Below are 22,092 nucleotides of genomic sequence, written 5' to 3'. Positions count from 1 at the left end.
GTCTGATGATAATCTAATGGGTTTTCCTTTATAAATTACCATTTTTTTCTCCCTGGCTGCCCTGAGAATTCTGTCTTTGTCGTTGATTTTTGATAATTTTAACACGGTGTGTCTTGATGAAGGCCTTTTTGGTTTGAGATAACTGGGTGTTCTGTTGACTTCTTGAATTCTAAGCTCCAGCTCATTCGTTAGAATTGGGGAATTTTTGTCTGCTATTTGTCTGAAAATGCTTTGTGGTCCTTGTTCCTTTTCCTCGCCTTTGATAATACTCATTATCCTTATGTTTCCTCTCCTGATGGTATCAGCTAGTTCTTGATTTTCTCTTTCATTATTTTTCATTCTTTGGGTTCTCTCTGATTCCTTCTGATTTATTTCTAGATTTTTGTCTTCAATATCACTGATCCTTTCCTCTATTTGGTCGACTGTATTTCCCAAGGTTACTATTTAATTTTTCATCTCTTGCAGTGTTTTCTTCATCTCCAGAAGTTCTATATGGTTCTTTTTGAGAGTTTCATTCTCCTTGCTCTGCTCATCTAGTTGTTTTTTCATTTCCTGAAATTGTCGATATGTCTCGTTTGGGAATTCACTGAGTTTTTTCAGAAGTATCATCCTGAATTCTCTGTGATTTAAATTGCATATTTCTATGTCTGTAAGCTTATTTTCTGGAGATTTTTCTTTTTCTTTCTGAGATGCTTTGTCACCTTGGTTGTTCGTGGTGTTAAATGGACTCTTTCCTGGGCTGGGCATTAATGGAAATGTATTCTGCTTTTTTACGTGAAAGAAGATTTATTATGTAAAGGTCTGTCTCCTAGGATGCTACAAAGAAGGTGCTTTTCTTTTGGTTTCCAGTAGGTGGCATCTAAGCCTCTTGGATCCCTGCTTTATATAAAGCCTTAAAAATGTCTTTTTATTTTCTGATAGATATTTCATCACGCTCACTACCCTCAATTTCAGTCCCTGTCAGTGTTAGCAACAGTTTCGGTAGCATTTGCTCAGATTCTCTTGGAGGTCCCCAGTGTTCTGTCTCAGAGGGTATGGGAGGAGTCCCCCTCTGGATTGGGGGTTGGGGGCTGCGTCTCAGCCTCGGTTTTGCAACCGTGGCCAGTAAAAATCAACTTATTTTTCTGCTGTCCCACTTCTCTGCCTTCTGCCGTGGTGACTGGGCCCTGCTGCCAGCTAAGAGGAGCTCACAGCTTTCCCAGGCGGGGATGCTCAGGGAACTTGCCGCTTTTTCTCCCCTCCCCCTTCTCCTTCAGATAGCTTTGGGGAATACGAGAGACAGCTTCTTTGTTTCTCCTGGTCCACTGCCTGACACTTGGAGTTCTGACCTGTGATAGGTCTCATACGCAGATCCCATGCTCAGACGTGCTAGTGTGCAGTTTGGGTGTTTTATGTTGAATTTTAGATATTCAGCTTATTGTTGTTTCAAGAGGAGAGAGCCTGGCATGTTTCCACTCTGCCATGTTTCCACAGTCCTTTTGTACTTTTGAACTTTGTATTGTATATACATATTACTTATTGGGAAAAAATAAACTTATAATCTATGCTAATTAAGAGATGCATTAAGTCTGTTTTGTGACTAAGAGTCTAATTGTCTTTATTTTCTGTAGAATGTGTATTTTTTTACATTGTTATTAACTATGCTGTACATTACATCTCTTTTTCATTTTATAACTGTGACTTTTTCATTTTATAACTGGAAGTTCGTACCTTTTGTCCCCCTTCACCCATTTTGCATACCCCTGACCTCCCCACCTCCAGCAACCGTCAATCTGTTCTCTATATCTATGAGCTCATGTTTTTGTTTTTTGATTCCACATGTAAGTGAGATCATACAGTATTTATTTTTTCTGTGTGTCTTATTTCACTTAGCATAATACCCTCAAAATCAGTCTGTGTTGTTGCAAATGGCAAGATTCATTCTTTTTCATGGCTGAATAATATTCCATTTTGTATATATACCACATCTTCTTTATCCATTCATCCATAGATGGACACCTAGGTTGTTTCCATTTTTCAGTTATTGTGAATAATGCTACAGTGAACATGGGGGGGCGGTTCAGATATTTTTTTGATTTAATATTTTTGTTTTCAGATAAATATTCAGATGTAGAATTACTGAATCTTATCGGTAGCTCTATTTTTAGTAATCTCCGTACTGTTTTCCATAGTGGCTGCACCAATTTACAATACCACCAACAGTGCATAAGGGTTTCCTTTTCTTCACATCCACCAGCACTAGGCTGGTAGTTCCTTTCACTTAATAGTTTAAATATTTGATTCCATTTCTTTCTGGCTTGTAAGGTTTGTGCTGATAAGTCTGATGATAATCTAATGGGTTTTCCTTTATAAATTACCATTTTTTTCTCCCTGGCTGCCCTGAGAATTCTGTCTTTGTCGTTGATTTTTGATAATTTTAACACGGTGTGTCTTGATGAAGGCCTTTTTGGTTTGAGATAACTGGGTGTTCTGTTGACTTCTTGAATTCTAAGCTCCAGCTCATTCGTTAGAATTGGGGAATTTTTGTCTGCTATTTGTCGGTAGCTCTATTTTTAGTAATCTCCGTACTGTTTTCCATAGTGGCTGCACCAATTTACAATACCACCAACAGTGCATAAGGGTTTCCTTTTCTTCACATCCTCACCAGCACTTATTGTTTGTTGTCTTTTTAATAATATCCATAGAATGTATAATTTTAAGAGGTTTTGGATTGATTCAAATTCAGAAAGCATTAACATACAGCATATTTTTACATTTATTAAGAGCTGTTTTCCCATTCTAATTCAGTAGGATTGCTATTAAGGGATTGCAAGCTGGGTCATCTTAGAAAACAATTTGCAAAATGATTTGTTTAGTTGTTAATTCCAATAATTGTTTAGATGAGGTCATAATTAGTGTGGCATAGTAATAATATCTAATGTTTCTTGGATTGTTACTGCAGTTCACATTCATTATCTATTTTAATCCTCACTAGTATTCTGATTTAGGTAGTATTATCCTCACCTTAACAGATGAGGAAACTAAAGCTTAGAGGTGTTAAACTTACCCAAGGTCTTGAAATTCTAGAAAGTTGCAGAACCAGACTTTAAAGCAAGATCTGGCTTTCTGAAGAGCTCATACTTAACTAGCTAAGCAAAGCACTGTACTCTGTAGTTGCTTCCCCAAACAATTGCAGGTTATGAGAGAGGTGTTATAATAAAGTAATGAGGCTGAATTGAAAAGTTGCATGCTCCTTTTTGTCTTTACTACGTAGTCATCTCTATTTTAAGATTTTTTTTTTTTTTTTTTTAGGCGAGGCAACCCTTGGTTGACCTCACAGATTGCAAGGAACTTGTCAGCTTACAGTCCCTTATTTTTTTATTTTTTACGCCTACAGCACCTGATCTTCCTAGGTGGTCTTCCATCCAAGTACTAACCAGGCCTGACCCTGCTTAGCTTCCGAGATCAGACGGGATCGGGCATGTTCAGGGTAGCATGGCTGTAGACTCTAAGATTTATGAGATTGTTATTTCTTAATATGATAAAAGTCCTCAGCAAAGGACTTTTCATAATATTCATGATATGTATGTTTATTGATAGGTTTTTTTCTTTTTAAAATTCATAAGCACATGATTCCAAAATTAGTTTATATAAAAAGATAGCCATGGGAAACTCTAATTCTCATCTTTGTCAGAGCCTACTTGACTCCTCCATCCCACCCTCCACCCTGTGGTATCCATTTTTATTAGTTCTTATTTATCCAACCATTGTTTATACAGAGGTAATCAAAAAGGAAAACAAAATATGTTCTTCTCTTTTATAGGTGTATTTTCTACAAATAGGATGTTTTTTTTCCTCCATCTGCTTCAGTTTTCAATTAGAAAAAATAAAATCTTATTAACAAATTCAGTTCCTTTCTAGTAGTTCTCCTTTACAGTATAGTGCTTTTCCTTTGGGAAGTCTAATATATGGCAGCAGGAGTTTCTGTCACAGGTGATTTTTAAAAAAATTCCGTAATCTAATTAGGTGAACTGCAGTAGACCACAGTATATTTGAAAATTATTGAGTAGGAAAAAATCCCTTCAAACTGAACAGCCTCAGTGTGTTCTGTGTTTATATATGATTTTGAAGGTATGATATACACTGTAGTAGCATTCTTTAAAAAACAAAGCATGATCTTTCTAGTAAATAGTATTCATTTTTGGTTAAGTCTAATGGCTAACTTTCCTTTCTTTTTATTCATTGTAGTTAAGGCAGTCCCAGTCCTACTGCACAGACACAGAATGTCTTCAGGAGTGTAAGTAATGGTGGGACAGGAGGAGGCTTGGCATTGGGGGCAGAATTAGAGGTCACATAACTGTGAATATTTATCAGATATTCTCATAGTCTGCTCTTTAAGGAATTGTTTCTCGGTGATGTATTTCCTACTAAATATTTAACTTTTTATCTTAAAAAATAGTGGAGTTTTTTTGGCTTCAAAAACAAACTCTGTTCATTGAAGAAAATTATAAAAATAACAGAGAAGAAAAAAAGAAAAGGAAAAACTTCCAGAATGCTAAAAGATAACCACTGTTGACAAACTTGATATAAACCCTTCCAGACCTTTTTCTTGGCAAATATATGTGTAACAGGGCACCTTTTGCTGGTTGAACTGGAACATTGAGGCTGCTAGTACCAATTCCATACTCTTTTCTTAGCATCTATTTTCATCCATTGCTAGCTTTGAGAACTGAGTAAAGAGAGGCCGTTCTTTCCCAAGGTTTGAAAATTTTGGGAGCCTGTGAAGTCATTCCTTTGGTTCTGACATTAGCATTCTCAAAAGGGCATGGGCAGTGGAGAGGTTTCTCTCCATGTGGCTTTATGTGCAGTAGTGATAGTAAAGTGAGAATTAGAGCAGGAAGATGCATCCTACATGGTGACTGTAGCTGACAGACTTGATGGCCATTATGTGAGGCATCTTTTTTCAGTACAGAAATAACTGGAAGGGTACATTAAGGGGAACTAATAACTAACATTTAAGCCTGTCATATTAATTTGACTATTAAGGATGGAAGTAAGACATTCACAGGATGGTGAAGCCTGGCACAATTAGATTTCATATACATTTATAAAAATGGGATTACTTTGTATGTATTGTTTTTCACTACTATATTATGATATATTGGTATATATTTATCTTAAAAATATATACTGACTAAATAATATGCTATTATGGGGATATACCAGTTTTTAAATGAAGCCCTTTTATTGGAATCTTAGGGTGATGATATATTTTTTATTATTGTCACTGTTAGGGCCAATCAGAGTTCAGTGTCTCCCCAACTGCAGAAGGGAGGGAGAGGGATAAAGATGGTGCAGAATTGTAGTTAGCATTTTCCCTTACATTTTCTCTCTGTTCTTCCTTAAATGACTTACAGGTCATTGAGATTTAATAGTTTTATTAAAGATATACTTTAGAAAGACAAAGAATACCCCAAAGAGGCACATGGTCCCAGCGCTGCAACCAACACAAAAAGGCCACAAAAAAGAGAACCTAGAAGGGGGAAAAGAGGCCAAGAGTGGGAATGTCTGCCTTATATTTGGGCTATGATGGGTGGTTCCAAAGGCATTCCTAGGTGATTGGCAAATGAGGTCATTTTGGTTGACATCTGGCTGTTATATAATTCTTTGGCTAGTGCGCATGTGCATACCTAGAATTCTACTACCATTGGGGTGTTCTTTGGGCAGTCTCTAGGCTGGGCCCCTATTCCTTTGTTCACCCAGTTACTCATGTCTGACTAGCTACCTAACATTATTATAAGCAATATTTAAACATTCTTGTATGTACATTTTAAAGCTCTTGACATAGTGCTAAATTGCTTTTATTAATAGGCTAGTTGCTTTTTTTTTTTTGAAATCTTATTTATTTAACCAGGATGTCTGGCATTTTTTCAGCAATTAACACATGTGCAAGATGCTGATATACAAAATCTATACCCCTCTCAGTGTTCCCCCAAAGTAACTAGCATTTTCTTTTCACAGAAGAAATAGCTGGGGTTGAGCGAGGACACGGGGGCAGGGAGGGGGCCTCACCCAGGATTACCACTGCCCCCGCCATTTGTGGAAGCCCCGGGGTGGAAATTCTGAGTTCTCACAGCCTATCTGGAGTATAATGACAACAAACAGGGTCACAACTTAGGCTAATTGCTTTTACTTAACATCTCTGAAGCTGAGTTCCACATTGTTACATATTTGAAATTAAAACAAAACATAAGTACCATTATGAAGAGGCTTGTTATTACATTATTGTTGTTACTGCTGTGTGAACTGGGTGTCCCTTCAAATTCTGTAAATATTAACAACTTTGAGAAATAGGAGCTGGTACAGTGCTTTGCCCAAAGTAGAAATTTTGTCAAAACGTCCATTGGTGCAACAGGGCAATTATGCTTCTGGACCAGAAGGTAATGTTAATGTGCAGATGTTGTGTTAGGTTGTTAAGATGATGGGCGATGGTTCCCCCACTTCACATTTCCTTATGTTGCTTCTTCAGTAGCATTCATTAATCTACAATGTGCCCTCTGATAAGCAACTTAAATTTTTGCCTCAGCCGGTAAAGCTAAAACTTATTCTTACTAGTGAAAATAATTTTACTGAATTCCTTACAGAAAAACTAGTGTTTATTACATTTGTGATATTTGTGACCCTTGAGGCAGCCCCACCTGTAAACCAAATAGACTCTTATTTCTGGGTGAAATTTCACTTCCTTAATCTAAAGGCAAACTCTAGACCTTGAATATTAATTTAGTCATATTGACCAGTTTTTTTTCCCCCCAATTCTTTTAACATTTGTTGGAAATCCTTTTTGAGAGCCATATTTTTAAATGATTTAAGCAGTTGTTTCCTCTGGGTAATAGAATCACTTTTTCTGTGTATTCTGAATTTTTTCCAGTGAGCTCAGGCTATTTTCATAAAATATAAATCAGGGGTTCCCACTGCCCCCTTCTCAGGTTCATTAATTTGCTAAAGTGGCTCAGGAAAACAATTAACTTACTGTCACTGGTTTATTGAAGATACAACTCAGGAGCAACCAAATGGAAAAGATGCATAGGGCAAGGTGTGGGAAGAAGGGATGTAGAGCTTCACTGTCTTTTCTTGGGATGTCACCCTCCCAGCACATCAGTGTATTCACCAGTTAGGAAACTCTCTGAGCCCCATTGTTTAGGGTTTTTATAGAGGTTCCGTTCTATAGCATGAATGATTAAATCATTGGTCATTGGTGATTAACTGGATCTCCAGCCTCTCCTCTCTCTAGAGGTGAGGGAGGGGAGCTGAACGTTCCAACCCTCTAATAACACTGGTTGTTAAGCTCTGAGAACCCATCCATCCCCACCCTGAAGCTTTGTAGGGGCTCACCAAGAGTCACCTCATTAGCATAAACTCAGGCATGGTTGAAAGGGATTTCTTATGAATAACAAAAGATGTTCCCATCATCCCTATCACTCAAGAAATTCCAAGGGCTTTAGGAGCTCTGTTCTAGGAACCAGGGTGAAAAACAAATGTATATTTCTTATATCACAATTTCTCATTACCCATTGGGCCTGCCATGGTGTGTTGCATATATTTGAGATGATTTAATTGAATAGGAAGCTCATTACTTATGCAGTTGCAGAATTTAATTGCAGTCTGTTAACAGATCTAGTTGTTGCATGATTCTTTACATTGGGCTAAATTTTACTTCATTATGATGTCCACCCACAGTTTTGCTCTCTACAACAATATAGAATAAGTCTGCTCACTCTTCTGAAAGACTGACTGTCTTTCAGATAAAGAGTTGTATGGAAACCAGCTCAATCACTAACTTACTTTTGAAGTAAACGGTAGCTGTACTGATAGCAGTTAATTACTGTATATAATCCCAAAATTATAGGCTTACAGCCTGTTGGTACCTTGTCCACTTTCTATTTCTACTTTTCCCACGGGAAACCTGTGAAAGCGTTTGGAAATAATCCCTCTAGATCTGGCAGCTCATAGAGCCTCCCTTTCTACTCTTTAATCTTCCTTTGTCTAGCTAAGCTAGTAGCTTCATAGGGAATGTTCTTTTTGGCATCTTATTTATAATACTCATGTTTGCTTAAAACCAAAGACTTAACCCTTAAGCGAAACAGAACACTGTATTTTGGTATATAAAGCCTTTTTATATTTTTATAATTTGACATCTTTCCAGACCATAAAGTAAAAACTATTTACCCTGTTAAGGCAAATAATTTCCAGGAAGTGAGAGAACAGATTTTTATATCCTCAATGTGATTGAGTGCACCTTAATATTTATATGTACATAAAAGTTATCACAAAAAAGCCCACAGTGGCCTGATCATTTAAAGGCCCATTTACCTCTCCATACTGACCTTAAAATAGCTGCTCCTGATATTTGTTTATATCAGCTATATGCAGTGTCAGGAAGTTTGAGTAGCATACCTATTCTGAGACTTCATGAAGAAGTGGATCTTGTCATCAGGGACTGTGTATAATCACAGAAAGCCTACAGTGATTTTATTCAACCAGGGTCATTCATTTCTGTTCCTGAATATTTCAAGAAGTCTAAATCAATTCAGATACCAAGATATTTTAAGGCTACTTTTTAGTTTAATTGAATATATTTAATTTTAGATATGATTCAAAAATAAAGAAGTTAATTAGTATACAGAGAAAAGTTGTTTTCCTACTCATTCTCTCATCTGCTCAGGTTCTATCTCTAGGTGTTATTAGTCTTCTGTGTTTCTTCCCAGAATTTCATATGCATGTACAAGCAAAATATGTAATTTGCCCCCTAATTTTGGACACACTATTTTTCACTGCTCATTTTTTCCCCTGTCAAATAGCATTTCTCATGGATACTTCCTTCAGTTTCTTTTACAGTTTCATAGTATTCCATTGTGTAGACATACGATAATTTATGAATCAAACATACTTTTCTGACATTTAGGTTTGTTTCAGTTTTTTGTTAATAATCTTGCATAATATGCCCACGTGAAAGTATATCCTAGAGCCAGTGTTAATTTTTTGAGACTGCTACAGATGAAAAACATTGACTGTGATCAAGAGGTTTGACTTTAATTGGTCCATCTATTATCCTTTATTCTGAGATGAGCCTTCAGTTAATGGAGAAAAAGAAAAATGATCTTATTAAATCTTGAAGGTCAAAAAAACCTATATCCATTTAGCCTTTTAAGTAGAGAAATTCTACTGCCTACTTACTAACCTTCAGAAATTTGGAGGCATCCTTAACTTTTTTTTCTTCCTCCTCTTACCACCTGTCCAGTCAGTCCAGTCACCAAGCGATGTGCTTCTTCCATACTAGGACTATTTGTTTTTGACCCTTTTCCATTCCTACTTCATTATCTTATCCGATTTAGTTATTCCCAATAGGATATATCTGCCTTTAGTCTTTTCTGTGCTCAAGTTCAGGGGTCCCCAAACCTGTGCTACTAACCAGTACTGGTCTGTGGCCTGTTAGGAAGTGGGCTGCACAGCAGGAGGTGAGTGGTGGGCCAGCAAGCGAAGCTTCATCTATATTTGCAGCCGTTCTCTAGCGCTAGCATCACTACCTCAGCTTCACCTCAGATTTTTAGACATTAGGTTCTCATAATGCAATGGTCCCTGGTGCGAAAAAGGTTGGGGACTGCTGCTAGTTGACCCTAATACTGGTAATGGCTAGTATTTATTGAATACCTGCTGTGTACCAGCCACTGTGCTAAGTGCTTTTCATGTACTGACCATTTCAGTCCTCACAACTACTCTATGAGATGATGGTAATGTTTCTATTTCATAGGTAAAGAAACAGGCATGGAGTTTATATAGCTAAGAGACAGTCCCAGTTCTTAAAAAGTTAATGACCTAATTAGGAGAAATAGGAAGCCATTTCTTCAAACTAAAAATGTGACACTAGTCCAGAGAAGAAAGGAAAGCGTGGGCAGAGGAAAAAGAGGTTTTTACATAAGAGAGAGGAGTATAGGATATAGGTGAATAAATGGAGGTTAGGTATAAGAACACACCAGAAAGAGAGAAATAAAGAGTACCCTAGGAGTGAATTTGCAAAGTTGGCAAATACTCTCAGCCAAACTAGTACTGATATATTTAAGCTTTTAAAATAATGCTGGTTCCTGACTCCATTCCTGAGCTGCTCCTAGATTAGATGGTGTGAGACAGGGTCTTGGAATCTATTGTGTTGATATTGTTACAAGCTATTCTGATGCACAGGAAGGCCAGGAACCACTGGTTAAAGAAAGAGTTAATATTGATGAGTAGGCCATTATATGAGGAAATGCCAAGCTGAAAGAGTTCATAGTTAAAGCAGTAGGCAGTAAAGAGTGAGTCACTGGGTTGGTCAGCAGAAATATGTTAAGAGCAAGTGTCTTAAGCAGACTTTTCTGGCAGCAAAATGCAAGAAGGAAAGGCTGCAAAAGGAACCAAGCTAGAAGACAGTTACAGAGAACTAAGGGTCATAATATCACTATGAGACTCTTAAAAAGGAGTGGGCATTTTGTCAGAGCTGCTTTGTTCAGAAATATGAATTAGGAAATTTATGATCTGAGAGTTAACTCTCGGAAGCTTCAGAATTTTTTACTTGCAAAGAGTAGCAAAAAGTAAGGGACCCATTTTCCAAGTTGAATAACATATGAGTTTACATCGGAGTTACATTTCTGGTCTATGCAATCAATCTCGTATTTTATTTCTGAGAGAGAGAGGGATACTGTAAGAGGTGATAATGTATAGAAGGCAGTTATCTTTTTTGACTAACTTTAAATAATCTAGTTTTACCTAACAGTTAGTTAGCTTATTTATGAATAAGCTCATTTATATAAAACCCTTTTTAAATATTTTCCAGTTTTACTACCTACAGGACTAATACTTTTTAGGGGTCTGCCTCACTATGTGATAGTTTCAGAGACTATGACATAGCAAAGAGGTCAAGAGCACAGGTTCTTTAGTGAGACTCTATATTTAAATCCCAGCTTTGCCACATACTACCTGTATGATATTGGGATTTAACCCACCTTTCTCCCAGTTTCCTCATCTATAAAATGAAGATATGGTAGTACCTTCCATAAAATAAGATTGTTAAAAAGATTAAGAGAGATAAACCCTGGTAAAGAGTAACTACTGAAATTCTAGCTATTATTTAGTAATAAAAATAGATAGTATTTGATTAAAAAAAAATCACTCTTGGAGCAGTGTAGAGGACAGAATTACAGGAGGCAAGAATAGATGTGGGGAGATCATCATCTCAGTAGACCAGACAAGAAATGATGATAGTTTGAGCAAGTGTGGGAGTGGAGCTAGAAGTAGACAGATCTGAGTGATTATTTAGGAAATAAAATTGACAGAAACGTCATAATGGGTTAAATAGAGATGGGTCATTGAGAGAGAACAAAAGGTGTTTTTATAGGTTTCTGGCTAAGGCAGCTGGATGAATAGAGACCCAATTTGGTGGAGCTTGGAGGATGGGGCAGGGCTAGATGCTCATGATTTTAGTTTGGGATATTGAATATGTTAAGTGCGAGATGGAATTTAGTCATCTGTGTTTTTAAGAAGCTGCTGGATGGTTCTACTGTATACCAGTTTAAGAACTGTTGATGTGAAGATAAAAAAAAGAAACTGTTGATGTAGATAGTTGGAGATTTGAGTCTGAAGTTCAGAGAGGAAGGACTGGGTATAAATTTAGGTGTGGTTTGCATATTGAAGGTAAATGAAGATACAAGTGAGGATGATAGTGTATAGAGCAAGAAGAGATGGAACCTAAAATTGACCATGATGAGTTCTAAAATTTAAAAGCCAGAAAGAGGGAAATGAACATGCAAAAGAGTCGCTAAGTGTTAGAAAGAAAATCAGGCAGTAGTAATGCACAGAAGACAAAGAAGGTGTTTTTATTAAAAGGGAGAGAGTGGTCATGGAAAATGAGAACTGAAATTACCCATTAGGATTAGCAGCGTGGAGGTGTTAAAAGTGACCTTTTGAAGAGCTTTTGAATGATAATGGAGGTAGATACCAACTAGAGGAGGGAATGAGAGGTAGTAAAATATAGGCAACTCTCAAGATGTCAGTTTTGATAGCTGGACAGGGAAAGGGGTTGAAGGAGGAATTTTTTTTTTTTCCAAAGAAGAGATAAACTTGATCATGTTTAAGTGATTATGGGTTGGCTGCAGTGGAGAAGGGGGTGTTGAATATACAAGAGAGGGGATAGTAGATAGATCACTGCGAGAGCAATGGAATCCAAAGCACAAGTGAAGAAATTGGTCTTAGTTATGAAGGGAGTAATGTTTAATATAATAAGAGGGAACAAGGAAAAGAATGGATATAGATATAGAGGAAAAAAGCTGCTGATGCATTGTGTGATGAGTAATGCAATTTCGGTGACTCTTTAAGTACTGTGTTAGTTGTTTCTGGGGAAGTGATTGGAACAGAGGCTTCATTTCTATCCAGCCTGTTCTTGGGCTAGCTCAGCTCTTTGCCCCTTTGGTCACTAATCCTTTGGCCTTAGCAATGCACCCATCCCTTCCCTTTCTTGGGAGTGAGCTCTGGGCCCATGGACCCCAGTGCAATACATCAGCTTAGTTTGAACATCTTGTCTGGATTTCTTTCACTTTTTCCTGAGGCAAGGAGAACTAAAACCAAACTTGTTGACAGGCTATTTTGGTAACTAAAGATACTGTGTTTTTCTTTAGAAATCCAATCTTCTATAATTTTTATTTCTGACAATTGAGTTCTCTAATATACTTCAATAAAAAAATCTGTTTCATCTATTAGAAATTTTTTAAGCTCATACTATGGGCCAGGCACTATAATAGGTACTTGTTATTCTGAATTAAATAAGACATGGCTGCCTCAAGGAGCTGGGAAAGACTGATGCTTACACACACACACCCTGACTTATTTCTCTTATAAATGCATACATTTGAAAATATCTAAACCCGAATCCAACTTCTTTTTGCAAAAAAAGGTCAATTTAATATCTCTTTGAGAATATCATTAAAGGGATCTTTATACATTATACAACTCAGATGTTCCCTTTTCCTTGACCTGTTTTTTTTCTTGCCGCTTCTGTAATTAAAATGCAGAATTTCCTCCCTTACCACCACCATCCAAAGTAAAGTGTCCTTACTGTGTATCAGGTGATCTTAACCCAGGTTCTGTAGATCTCAGCACATATGTGGATTGGTGGTTTTGTGAGTCTAGGAATCTTTCACAATCGTGTGTAAAATTGTTGAATGTGTATACATGGATTCATGTGGTGGAAAGAGTCCTTATTTTTTATGAAATTCTCAAAGCATTTTATTACCCCAAAATATTAAGAAATACACTATTAAAATGTTTATTTAATAGGTTTTGGCTTTTGACTATTTTATACCATTTACTATTTAGATTTTCTCACAGGAAGAAAGGGAAAATGAAAGTGCAGTATTTCATAATCGCACTTCTTAAAATTGTTGATACAATTTTTTATATTAATACAATTTTTAAATTGTATAATCATGTTATAATCATGCTACAGTTTTTCTTGTAAATACATTTTTTGTTTGTGTTTAGTACCAGGACCCTCTGTTGATAATGGCATCAGTATTACCATGATTTTGATGGCCTGGATGGTTATTGCAGTCATCTTGTTTCTACTGAGACCTCCTAATCTAAGAGGATCCAACTTAACTGGAAAGCCAACCAGTCCTCATAATGTAAGTGTTGTGGATTAGAAACTCATTGCAGTGGGGAGATGGGTGTGGCCTTGTAAAGGGGGATGAGTTTGTCTTGACTGAAATAACTGCATTAGGAAAAGGAAGATTTAATTCATGCAATAAATTCTTCCTGTGTAATCCCAGTAAATCTTGTAATCCCAAATGGTTTAGTCTTCATGTAATTACATATAGAGAGCAGCATAGTAGCCCAAGAATAATTTAAAAATGAATTTCAATCTTAGTCATATGAGAAACATAAAAAATGATCCATTTCATGATAATTTACAGCAATATTTCTCAATTCTCAGTCCTGTACTCCCCAGTTCTATCTACCTCAAAATTGATCCTTTGCTTCTCATGCTTCCAGCTTCCTAAATTATACTAGCTGCAGTCCAAATGTTTTTCTCCCCTCTGTCCTAGCTATTAAATACAGTAGAGACACTGAGTCTATCTGGCTAAATCCTCTTTTCCTCTTGTTTTCTCATCCTATTTCTCTCAAACTCATTTTTCCAGTTTTGTATCATAGTAGATCAGCTGAGTTGACAAAAGCAGAGGTAGGAATCATTCATAATGATAAATCTTGAGAGTCATGATTATAACTATTTTTAGAATCTTCTAAATGAAAAACATGATTAAGTGACCCAATAAGGAGTTTTTAGTACTATCTCTAATAGAACCTCCATGAAAGAATTCCTTTTAATAATTTTTAGAACCAGTATGTGTGTGTGTACACACACACACACATGCACACACACACACACACACACACACATTTGATTTGGATATCTTTAAAAATATTTCTGTGACGGATTCACTTGTTGAACAAATTATCCTACTAATTTCTTTCTTCACCCTTCACTATGTGAAATTTCTAAAATAATTGCTTCTTTTCCCTAATCTTGTGTTTTTAATATAAGAAAGTTCAGTTAGACTAATTTCTCATATAAATATGAAAGCAAATGTGCAATGTTAATTGGTCGGTGTTTTGGTTTTTTTAGGATTAGAACATTTAGATATGTAGCATGCTAGCTAATTTAATTAAGAGGGCATCATTAGCACTATATAAAAAGTCTTAAATTTATTTTTGTTTCTTTTTGGAAAGAGGGGTACCCGTAAAATATCTTGTATATTTTTTGATAAAGTGCTTTCTCAGCCTTTTTCTTACTTTCTGTGTACAGTTTTATTACTTTCATATCAAAGAGCAACTTCCTTAGTGTTTGGAGCTAAAGCAATCCAATTAAATAAGCTGACGTAGAAGCCATTAAAAAGTGACAGAAATGCAAGATTACAGTCCCCTGAACCTTAGTTCATTGTAGGCCAGCAGTTCTAGGAATAGTAGTCCCACTGCCATAAGAATATGCAAGAAGACATTGACTAATTTCAAGTAGAAAAACTGATCCCCCTCAACAAGAGCCTCATATAGCATTGTCAGAGTAAATAAATGGAATCTTTCTGAAGATTCTTACAAGTGCTGATCTTTCCTCTACAGTTCAGATGCTTTCTATTCCAAGTAACAAAAATCAGCTCAACCTGGTTTAAATAAGTGCTTTATTGGTCTACACATCAGAAAATCCAGAGATAGGGTCAGTGTTTAGAAAACTTAACAGTGTCATCAAAGACCTCGTTTCTTTCCTCATACCATCAGCTTCCCTTCATTCCAAGGCGGGTTCCCTTTGTGGTCATTAGATGCCTGCCAATAGCAACTGGAACCTCAGGTGTTCCCATTAGCATAGTGTAGATAGAAACAAAATTCTCTAGCTTCACTTTGATTGTACTGTATTCAATCATCACCTTAGTAAGAAGGATGAAACCACCTTTATTGGTTTAAATATCACCTGTAGAGTTGTTAGGGAGAGCAAATTCACTCATAACATACCATTGTTACACAATTTCACTTTCTTCCATACTGCAGGGAAGAATGAGACAAATGTCTGTGAATCACAGTCTCAATCTAGTGTTGCTTAATGCAAAAATATATGAAAAGCCCAAATAAGAATATGACTTGGGGTGAGAGGGTGGAGGGCATTGCTGCTCAGTTCTTACTATATGTGTTAGATTGGTTCCACTGGGATATAAGAAGTCAGTTCCATAATTTCTCTCTTTCTTATGTCAGGGACAAGATCCACCAGCCCCTCCTGTGGACTAACTTTGTGATATGGGAAGTGAAAATAATTAACACCTTGCACGACCAAATGAACGAAGATGACTAGAGTACTCTCTTAATCTCATTAGAACTGTTCTTTTCGCATCTGCAATATGGGATGGTATTGTTTTCATAAGCTTCTAGGAATTTTACTTGCAAGCTTATTTTTGCTTCCGGTGTTATCACCACTCCTATTTACAATATATTTGAGTAAGTGATTCTGTAAAAAGTTACATGAGCCCTTTAGTTATCCTAAACGTAAACATTCCACTAATTCTGTTTGTAACTGTGATCATAATTTTTATGATGATTTCTGGCCTGATTGAAGGAAATTTGAGACTTCTGCATTTAAATATTTTAAATAGTTTTGATAGATTTTAAAATTACTTTTTTCATAGGTATTTATAAAGTTATTTGGGGTTGTCAGAGATTGTATGAAAGAAAATTAGAACCACGTTCTTGGGACTGTGGCAGCCTTTGGAATATTTTACAAGTTACAGCTAAAATCTGTATTGTCCACTACAACTTGTGACTAGAAAAGGAGGAAAAAAGAAATGAAGTAATTGTTTGCTAAGTTTTTTTATTCACATAAAAATATACTTAAAAAACTTTGAATAAACATAATTTAAATATGATGGAGGATTTACAGTCCATTATGTAACATTTGAGCCACTGTACACTAACTAGCCTTACAAGGTTCATGAAAGGAGGAACTTTTTTTTTGCTTTTGTCAGATATAATCTATACATTAATAATCTCTATTTTAAAAATAGGTGCCTCTCACAAAGCTTTTCTGATCTAACACTTCCCCTGTTAAATGAAACTATCTTATAGTTGTATTGGGGGCCTCTTTGATTACTGCCATTTGATTGCTATTTACTTATTTTATTCTTTTCTTTGAAGAAAAAAATTTGAATCTTTTGTTACCCTTATGACTTTACAAATGTTTAATGAATTATTGGTTTATTCCAAGGGAAAAGGAGGAATATGAGAAACAAGGATCTTTTTCTGACCCGTATCTCATTCTTGTTGGGTAATGGGATGGACTGGGGTGGGTAGGAGCATTAATACAGGTAAAATTTTGAAATGTATAAAAAGTAAAAGGTTCCATTGTTTTGGTTAGTTTGAAAGAAAATGAATACAAATGGCATTTTTAAGAAGTCTGCATGACTTATGTGGTTATGGAATTTTTTCCTAGCAAGTGATTGCAGATGATTTATCGGGGCTAGAAGATATTTTGCATCAATGTAAGGGTTTTTGCCCCTTAGACCTGTCTAGCATTTTATTGTATCGATCTGAGAATCTGAGAAATTACTTGTATGAATTGAATAAACTTCTCTATATCATTGTACTGTTTTAATAGAGTCTCTGATACAATTGATGCCCTTAGGGTGTATTTTTCTCTTTATTATGATTACATTTTGGGCCATAAACATTGTAAGGGCTTCATTTCATTATATAATGCATTAACTGCTTGCATTCCTCCTGTGCTCTTGGCTTTGTGCTCAACTTCTTGAAATAATATAACCTACTCTTTTTTTTTTAGTATATGTGCTGCTGAAGCGAGCACATTATAACCTACTCTTAATTACTTGTGCTAATGAAGCAATGTTGTAACACAGGTAAGTCACATCCTGGATAAGTAAACACCATAGAGTTAAGGTTTTTCTTCTTGCCGTAGCCTACTGGAAGCCTTCCCAGCTGTATATTTAAAGCAGAAAGGGCATGAATGGGTTAAGATGGAGCTAACTGCCTAATGCATTCCTTTTTCTGCCCTTGCTCCCTGAAGGCTTGCACATATATCCTAACAGTTCTCTATGCTGCTCGAAAGGCAATCTCTGGCAGAGATACTGATGTATTCACTGAATCAACAGTTCATAAATAATCGAGAATTGGCTTTGGTAGAAGACATGGCTATAACATGGAAACAATGTCTACTGTTTGCTAGAGACCTAGAAATCTGGATTTTTATTCCTGGTTCTTCATTTCTGTCACATACACTTAATTGACATTACATCTAGAACATTAACCTTTTCTTATACAGCCCATCTATTTAACTAGCAACAAAAGTTTTTAGTGGAATAGTAAGTCTTGGTTTTTTGCTTGTAAAATTTCTCTGCAGTCCTGAAAAAGACAGTGTACTATAGCATATAAAGTATTACTGTTAACCTAACTAGTAATTTAGATTCTTTTTAATTCTTAAAGCTTCTACATGTAAAATGTTAACATCTTTTATTAAACAGTTTTTTATTGAGCACATTCTTATTCATTACTTGGCTTGTAAACATTCACCTGTACTATGGCTACAATCATAGCCAATCATTTGAAATAATCTGGAAAAAAGAAAGATAAGTCCTGACATTTTAATCACTTTGGACTCTTAAACATTCCACAAATGCCATTAAGAATTTATTTCGTTATAGAGTCATTTAATGTTCTTTTATGCAAAATAATGTTTTTTTGCTTCCCATTTGGAAAAAGTTAACATTAGAACTGTGTATAGTAAAAGATTTTATCATATGTCTATCCAAGCACTGTCCTATGGTCTTGAAGTCACATTTTAAACAATTTGCAGAGATTTTCTGAAGTAACTATTAAGTTCAGCTATTTGTGGTATGTGATTTGATTTGATAATGTTTATGGAATTACCAAATTCTTATATTTTCAAAGGAACCTTGGAAATTTATCACTCTGAATGAAAGTCTGTCATTCTAAATGAGTATGTGCTAAAATTTGACCAGCTCAACTTAAGACAAAACAACTGGAAGGAGAAAGTTTACAGTTAATGGGTTAAATTTTTGTTGCATATTAGATTTAGTCAACATTATAATATCTCTAAATGAAAAATCATAAGTATTTGTTACCATGTGTGATGATTACTTTGTTAAAAGCAAAAGTGGTCATGTGATGTACTAAGTGTTAATTGCTGTTTTTAAATGTTTAAATCATGCCAAACAAATCCATCTGTGCCACCCAGGGTTTATTGTAATCTTTTACTGAGTATTTGGATTGGGATAAAGGGCTTGTACTATGCACTTTTTATTAATGAATAAATAGAAGACATTAGTAACACTCATTGTTTTCTGTTTGGCTTTTGTGAGAAGAGAAACAAATATCTTTTGTTATGAAAATGTTAACATCTTTTATTAAACAGTTTTTTTTGTAAGACTTTACCCCTAACTAAAGACTTTCCTGAGAGAGAACTTTCAGTTATAAGAAAAATATTTATATATTAGCAGTATGGGGCCAGTATTCAGAAGTAGGGATTCTAAGAAGCACTAGGAAATTAATTGCAACTACATTTCTTTCATAATTCTATTTTATTTCTTCCTATAATATAGGGTCAAATAGATATTTGCTTTTTGGGACTAATATCCAACAGTGTTAATTATTCGAGCAGACATATGTTACCTATAAAGAGCTATATGTGTAACTGTATTGAAAACACTCAAAAGTGAAAATTTGCTTTTGTTCTGTAACCTGGAATTGATCCATATACAAAAAATCATTAAAACCTATACATATGTAAAAATGGTAAAATTGCTCTGGCATGATTATGATGTCAGTGTGTGATACTTAAATGTTATTTCAAATAGCAACATTTGTGAAATACATAATTGCTGGAGATAGTTAATGGTTTTAATCTAAAGTTTGTCATGTGTGTATGTAAGTGGATAACTAGATCCTCAGTAAAACTAAGTTTTCATTTAATGACTCTGAATACTAGTACTCCTCCCAGAAAATGGAATTTAATAAAATAAGTTTTTTGCTTCCTGCCATTACACCTGGTTTTCTCATTCAGAATCTCAATTTCTAGAGTTGCCTCCCCCACAAATGTTTCATAAATACCATGATTATCTCTTATGCTAAGATTTTATTTTCACTTACAGTTGACATACAATATTAGTTTCAGGTATACAACATAGTGATTAGGCATTTATATAACTTAACAAAATGATCACCTTGTGCTAACATTTTGAAGAACTGGAGTGTTCAGTGTGATCTTTTCTCATGGGGAACTTAATTTTACATATCTTTTCTCAAATGAACTATGTTGGTTCAATAAACATCTCAGCAGGTGTTTTTATTGTTTACTGCTTAACTGTTTATGCTTTAAAATGTATGCTATTCAGGAATAGATTTAAGAATAAAGCAACTTTGATATAAAAAAAAAATGTATTCTCTTATACAAAACTGCTTATTTCTAGGAATTTTAGGACTGAGAAAAAAACTTTAAAATCCCTGCCATGTCAGAGGCTTTACCTCTTAAATATCTGGTCCTATACTGCTTATAACTTTAGACACTCAGGCTGTATCTTGATGATTAATGGATTTCAATTGCATTGATTCTGTTTGTTTTGAAAAACTGAGCAGAATTATTTAAAAAGCACAAATACTACATGGCAGATTCAGCATTATTGAGTAAGTCTCTTATGTTGTTTTTAAAGAAATGAATCCATCATATGGTCTCTCATTAATTCAGTAACATAGGAAGAGGGGCTTTCAATACAAAAGGCATTACAGACCCTAGTCTTAATGTAGCTTTCCTTGACAAATAATTAGTATATGAACATTAAACTTTGGAAGTCTGGATGTCTTAAAAGGGATCCCTTACAATTAATCATCAAGTGCAATTTTGTGGTTACAATATATAGAACATGTAAATCTAACAGGAGAGCCTACATCTCCAACAAATGGGCTAAGATTTATATCCTTGCAAGTGTTCTTAGCCTTCATTTTTACTTAACAACCTTAAAGACTACATTTTACTGTTTTGTCTCACATTGCACCTTTATCAGCATCCTTTTAACTTTCTCCTTTTCACTAGCAACAGCTTATTGAAAACTTTAGCAGTCTCAAGCTTCAAGCATAATTCTGTTAGCCAAAGCTAAATCAGAAAATTTAAGGAAACCTTGGGCTAAATAAAGTAATATTGAAAACTAGTTTCTCCATTGAGGAATGGATAGAAATACAATTTTCTCTCTGCAACATCCAAGGAATTTTTTTCATTGTGTCACAATATTTTAAGAACTCAGTCACATAAATAGATGTAAACTGGCAACAGTTACTAGGTTGAGTTCCTTGTGCCCTCCCATATTAATTTCTGATGCTAATCTCTGAAAGCATTGAAGATACTCAGTGTTTTTGTTGAAGAAAGCTGACCATTTTTTTATCATTGTAATTTTCATCTAGTTCCCAAACTTCTATTTTCATTGTAGCAATTTGTGTGATAAATAAAAATATTTAGTATTGTCAATAATGTTTTAATCTTGGTAAAAAAAAAAAAACGTTAAAGTAGTTTTGTGTGAGCCTGAATTAATGTTAAGGCAAGCAATACAGATTTTTAGCTATTCTTACAACTAAAACATATACCAGAGGCTATTGCATATAGTGATAGCTATAGTGATTCTCAAACTCTCTAATATGGGGACCCCCAAAGAGCTTTTTTTTTTTTTATATGGATTATATTTATCAATATTTACTGCATCCTCTTGAAACTTACTTGATTTTGTTAATGTCACCGCAGTAATTTTTAGTAAAAAAATTTTGCTCTATCCCAAATTTAAAACATTTAAAAGTGTTAGGTATTTTTAAATAATAAACCCAATAAACATTAATATAAAAATTTTAAATGAAAAAAATAACCATTTTCCAAAATGAAAATTTAGAAGAGTGGCACTGCCTTACATTTTGCCAATCTCTTTAATGGCTGGTTTGATAGAAGAAAGCTGGGTTATCATTTTTCTGCATTCAATGTTGCAGTATCTTCCTTTCTTAAGAAACTATGTATGTCAGTTTTCATAAAAGACTAACAGTATTTTGAGCAGCCTATGCTTTGACTAGGGAGCACAAGTTATATAACCCTTAGGCAGCCCATTTAATTTGGAGCCTCAGTTTCATTGGATATGATACTACTTTGTAGCAAGCTGAAGTGAGGATCAAATGAAATGTTTGTAAAAATGCTTTGTAAAGCCCAAAATAAATGTTATGCAAAGGCCTTCACCATCCCAACACACAAACCCTCCCTTTTCGAAACTAAGTTGTACGAAAACTATGGATTTAAGACACATCCATTGAATTTTACATTGGAAGGAATTCACCCTATGAGGAATGGACAATAGCACCTTTAGGTCAGTGTTTGGAATATGAAAAACATTAAAGATTAAATATCACAGTTTCCAATCAAGATTTTTAAACCTTGGTAGGTAAACTGTAAAGCAGATAAATTTTGACTAACAGATGAATAATTCCATCGTGAGAAAG

General features: G+C 35.1%; 1 protein-coding gene and 1 non-coding gene across 3 annotated transcripts in view; one reads left to right on the top strand and one right to left on the bottom strand.

Moving 5' to 3' along the window:
* Positions 1 to 19,368, top strand: part of SMIM14 (small integral membrane protein 14) — a 64,527-nt gene extending 45,159 nt beyond the window's left edge. For both annotated transcript variants that reach the window (XM_025040272.1, XM_006922445.3), the window contains 3 exons: positions 4,228 to 4,276; positions 13,543 to 13,685; positions 15,799 to 19,368. In XM_025040272.1, the coding sequence (XP_024896040.1) occupies positions 4,228 to 4,276; positions 13,543 to 13,685; positions 15,799 to 15,831 (225 nt within the window). In that variant the 3' untranslated portion in view covers positions 15,832 to 19,368. The remainder of the gene's footprint in view (positions 1 to 4,227; positions 4,277 to 13,542; positions 13,686 to 15,798) is intronic.
* On the bottom strand, positions 3,368 to 3,486 carry LOC112471520. The gene has a single exon (XR_003043341.1). It is a non-coding gene; the product is annotated as a 5S ribosomal RNA (ribosomal RNA).
* Positions 19,369 to 22,092: the final 2,724 nt, after the last annotated feature.

This window comes from Pteropus alecto, unplaced genomic scaffold, assembly GCF_000325575.1.
Source record: "Pteropus alecto unplaced genomic scaffold, ASM32557v1 scaffold57, whole genome shotgun sequence".
In the NCBI taxonomy this organism is placed as follows: Eukaryota; Metazoa; Chordata; class Mammalia; order Chiroptera; family Pteropodidae; genus Pteropus; species Pteropus alecto.
The sequence above is the reverse complement of the archived record's forward strand: the minus strand, read 5'-3'. Positions and strand labels throughout refer to the sequence as shown.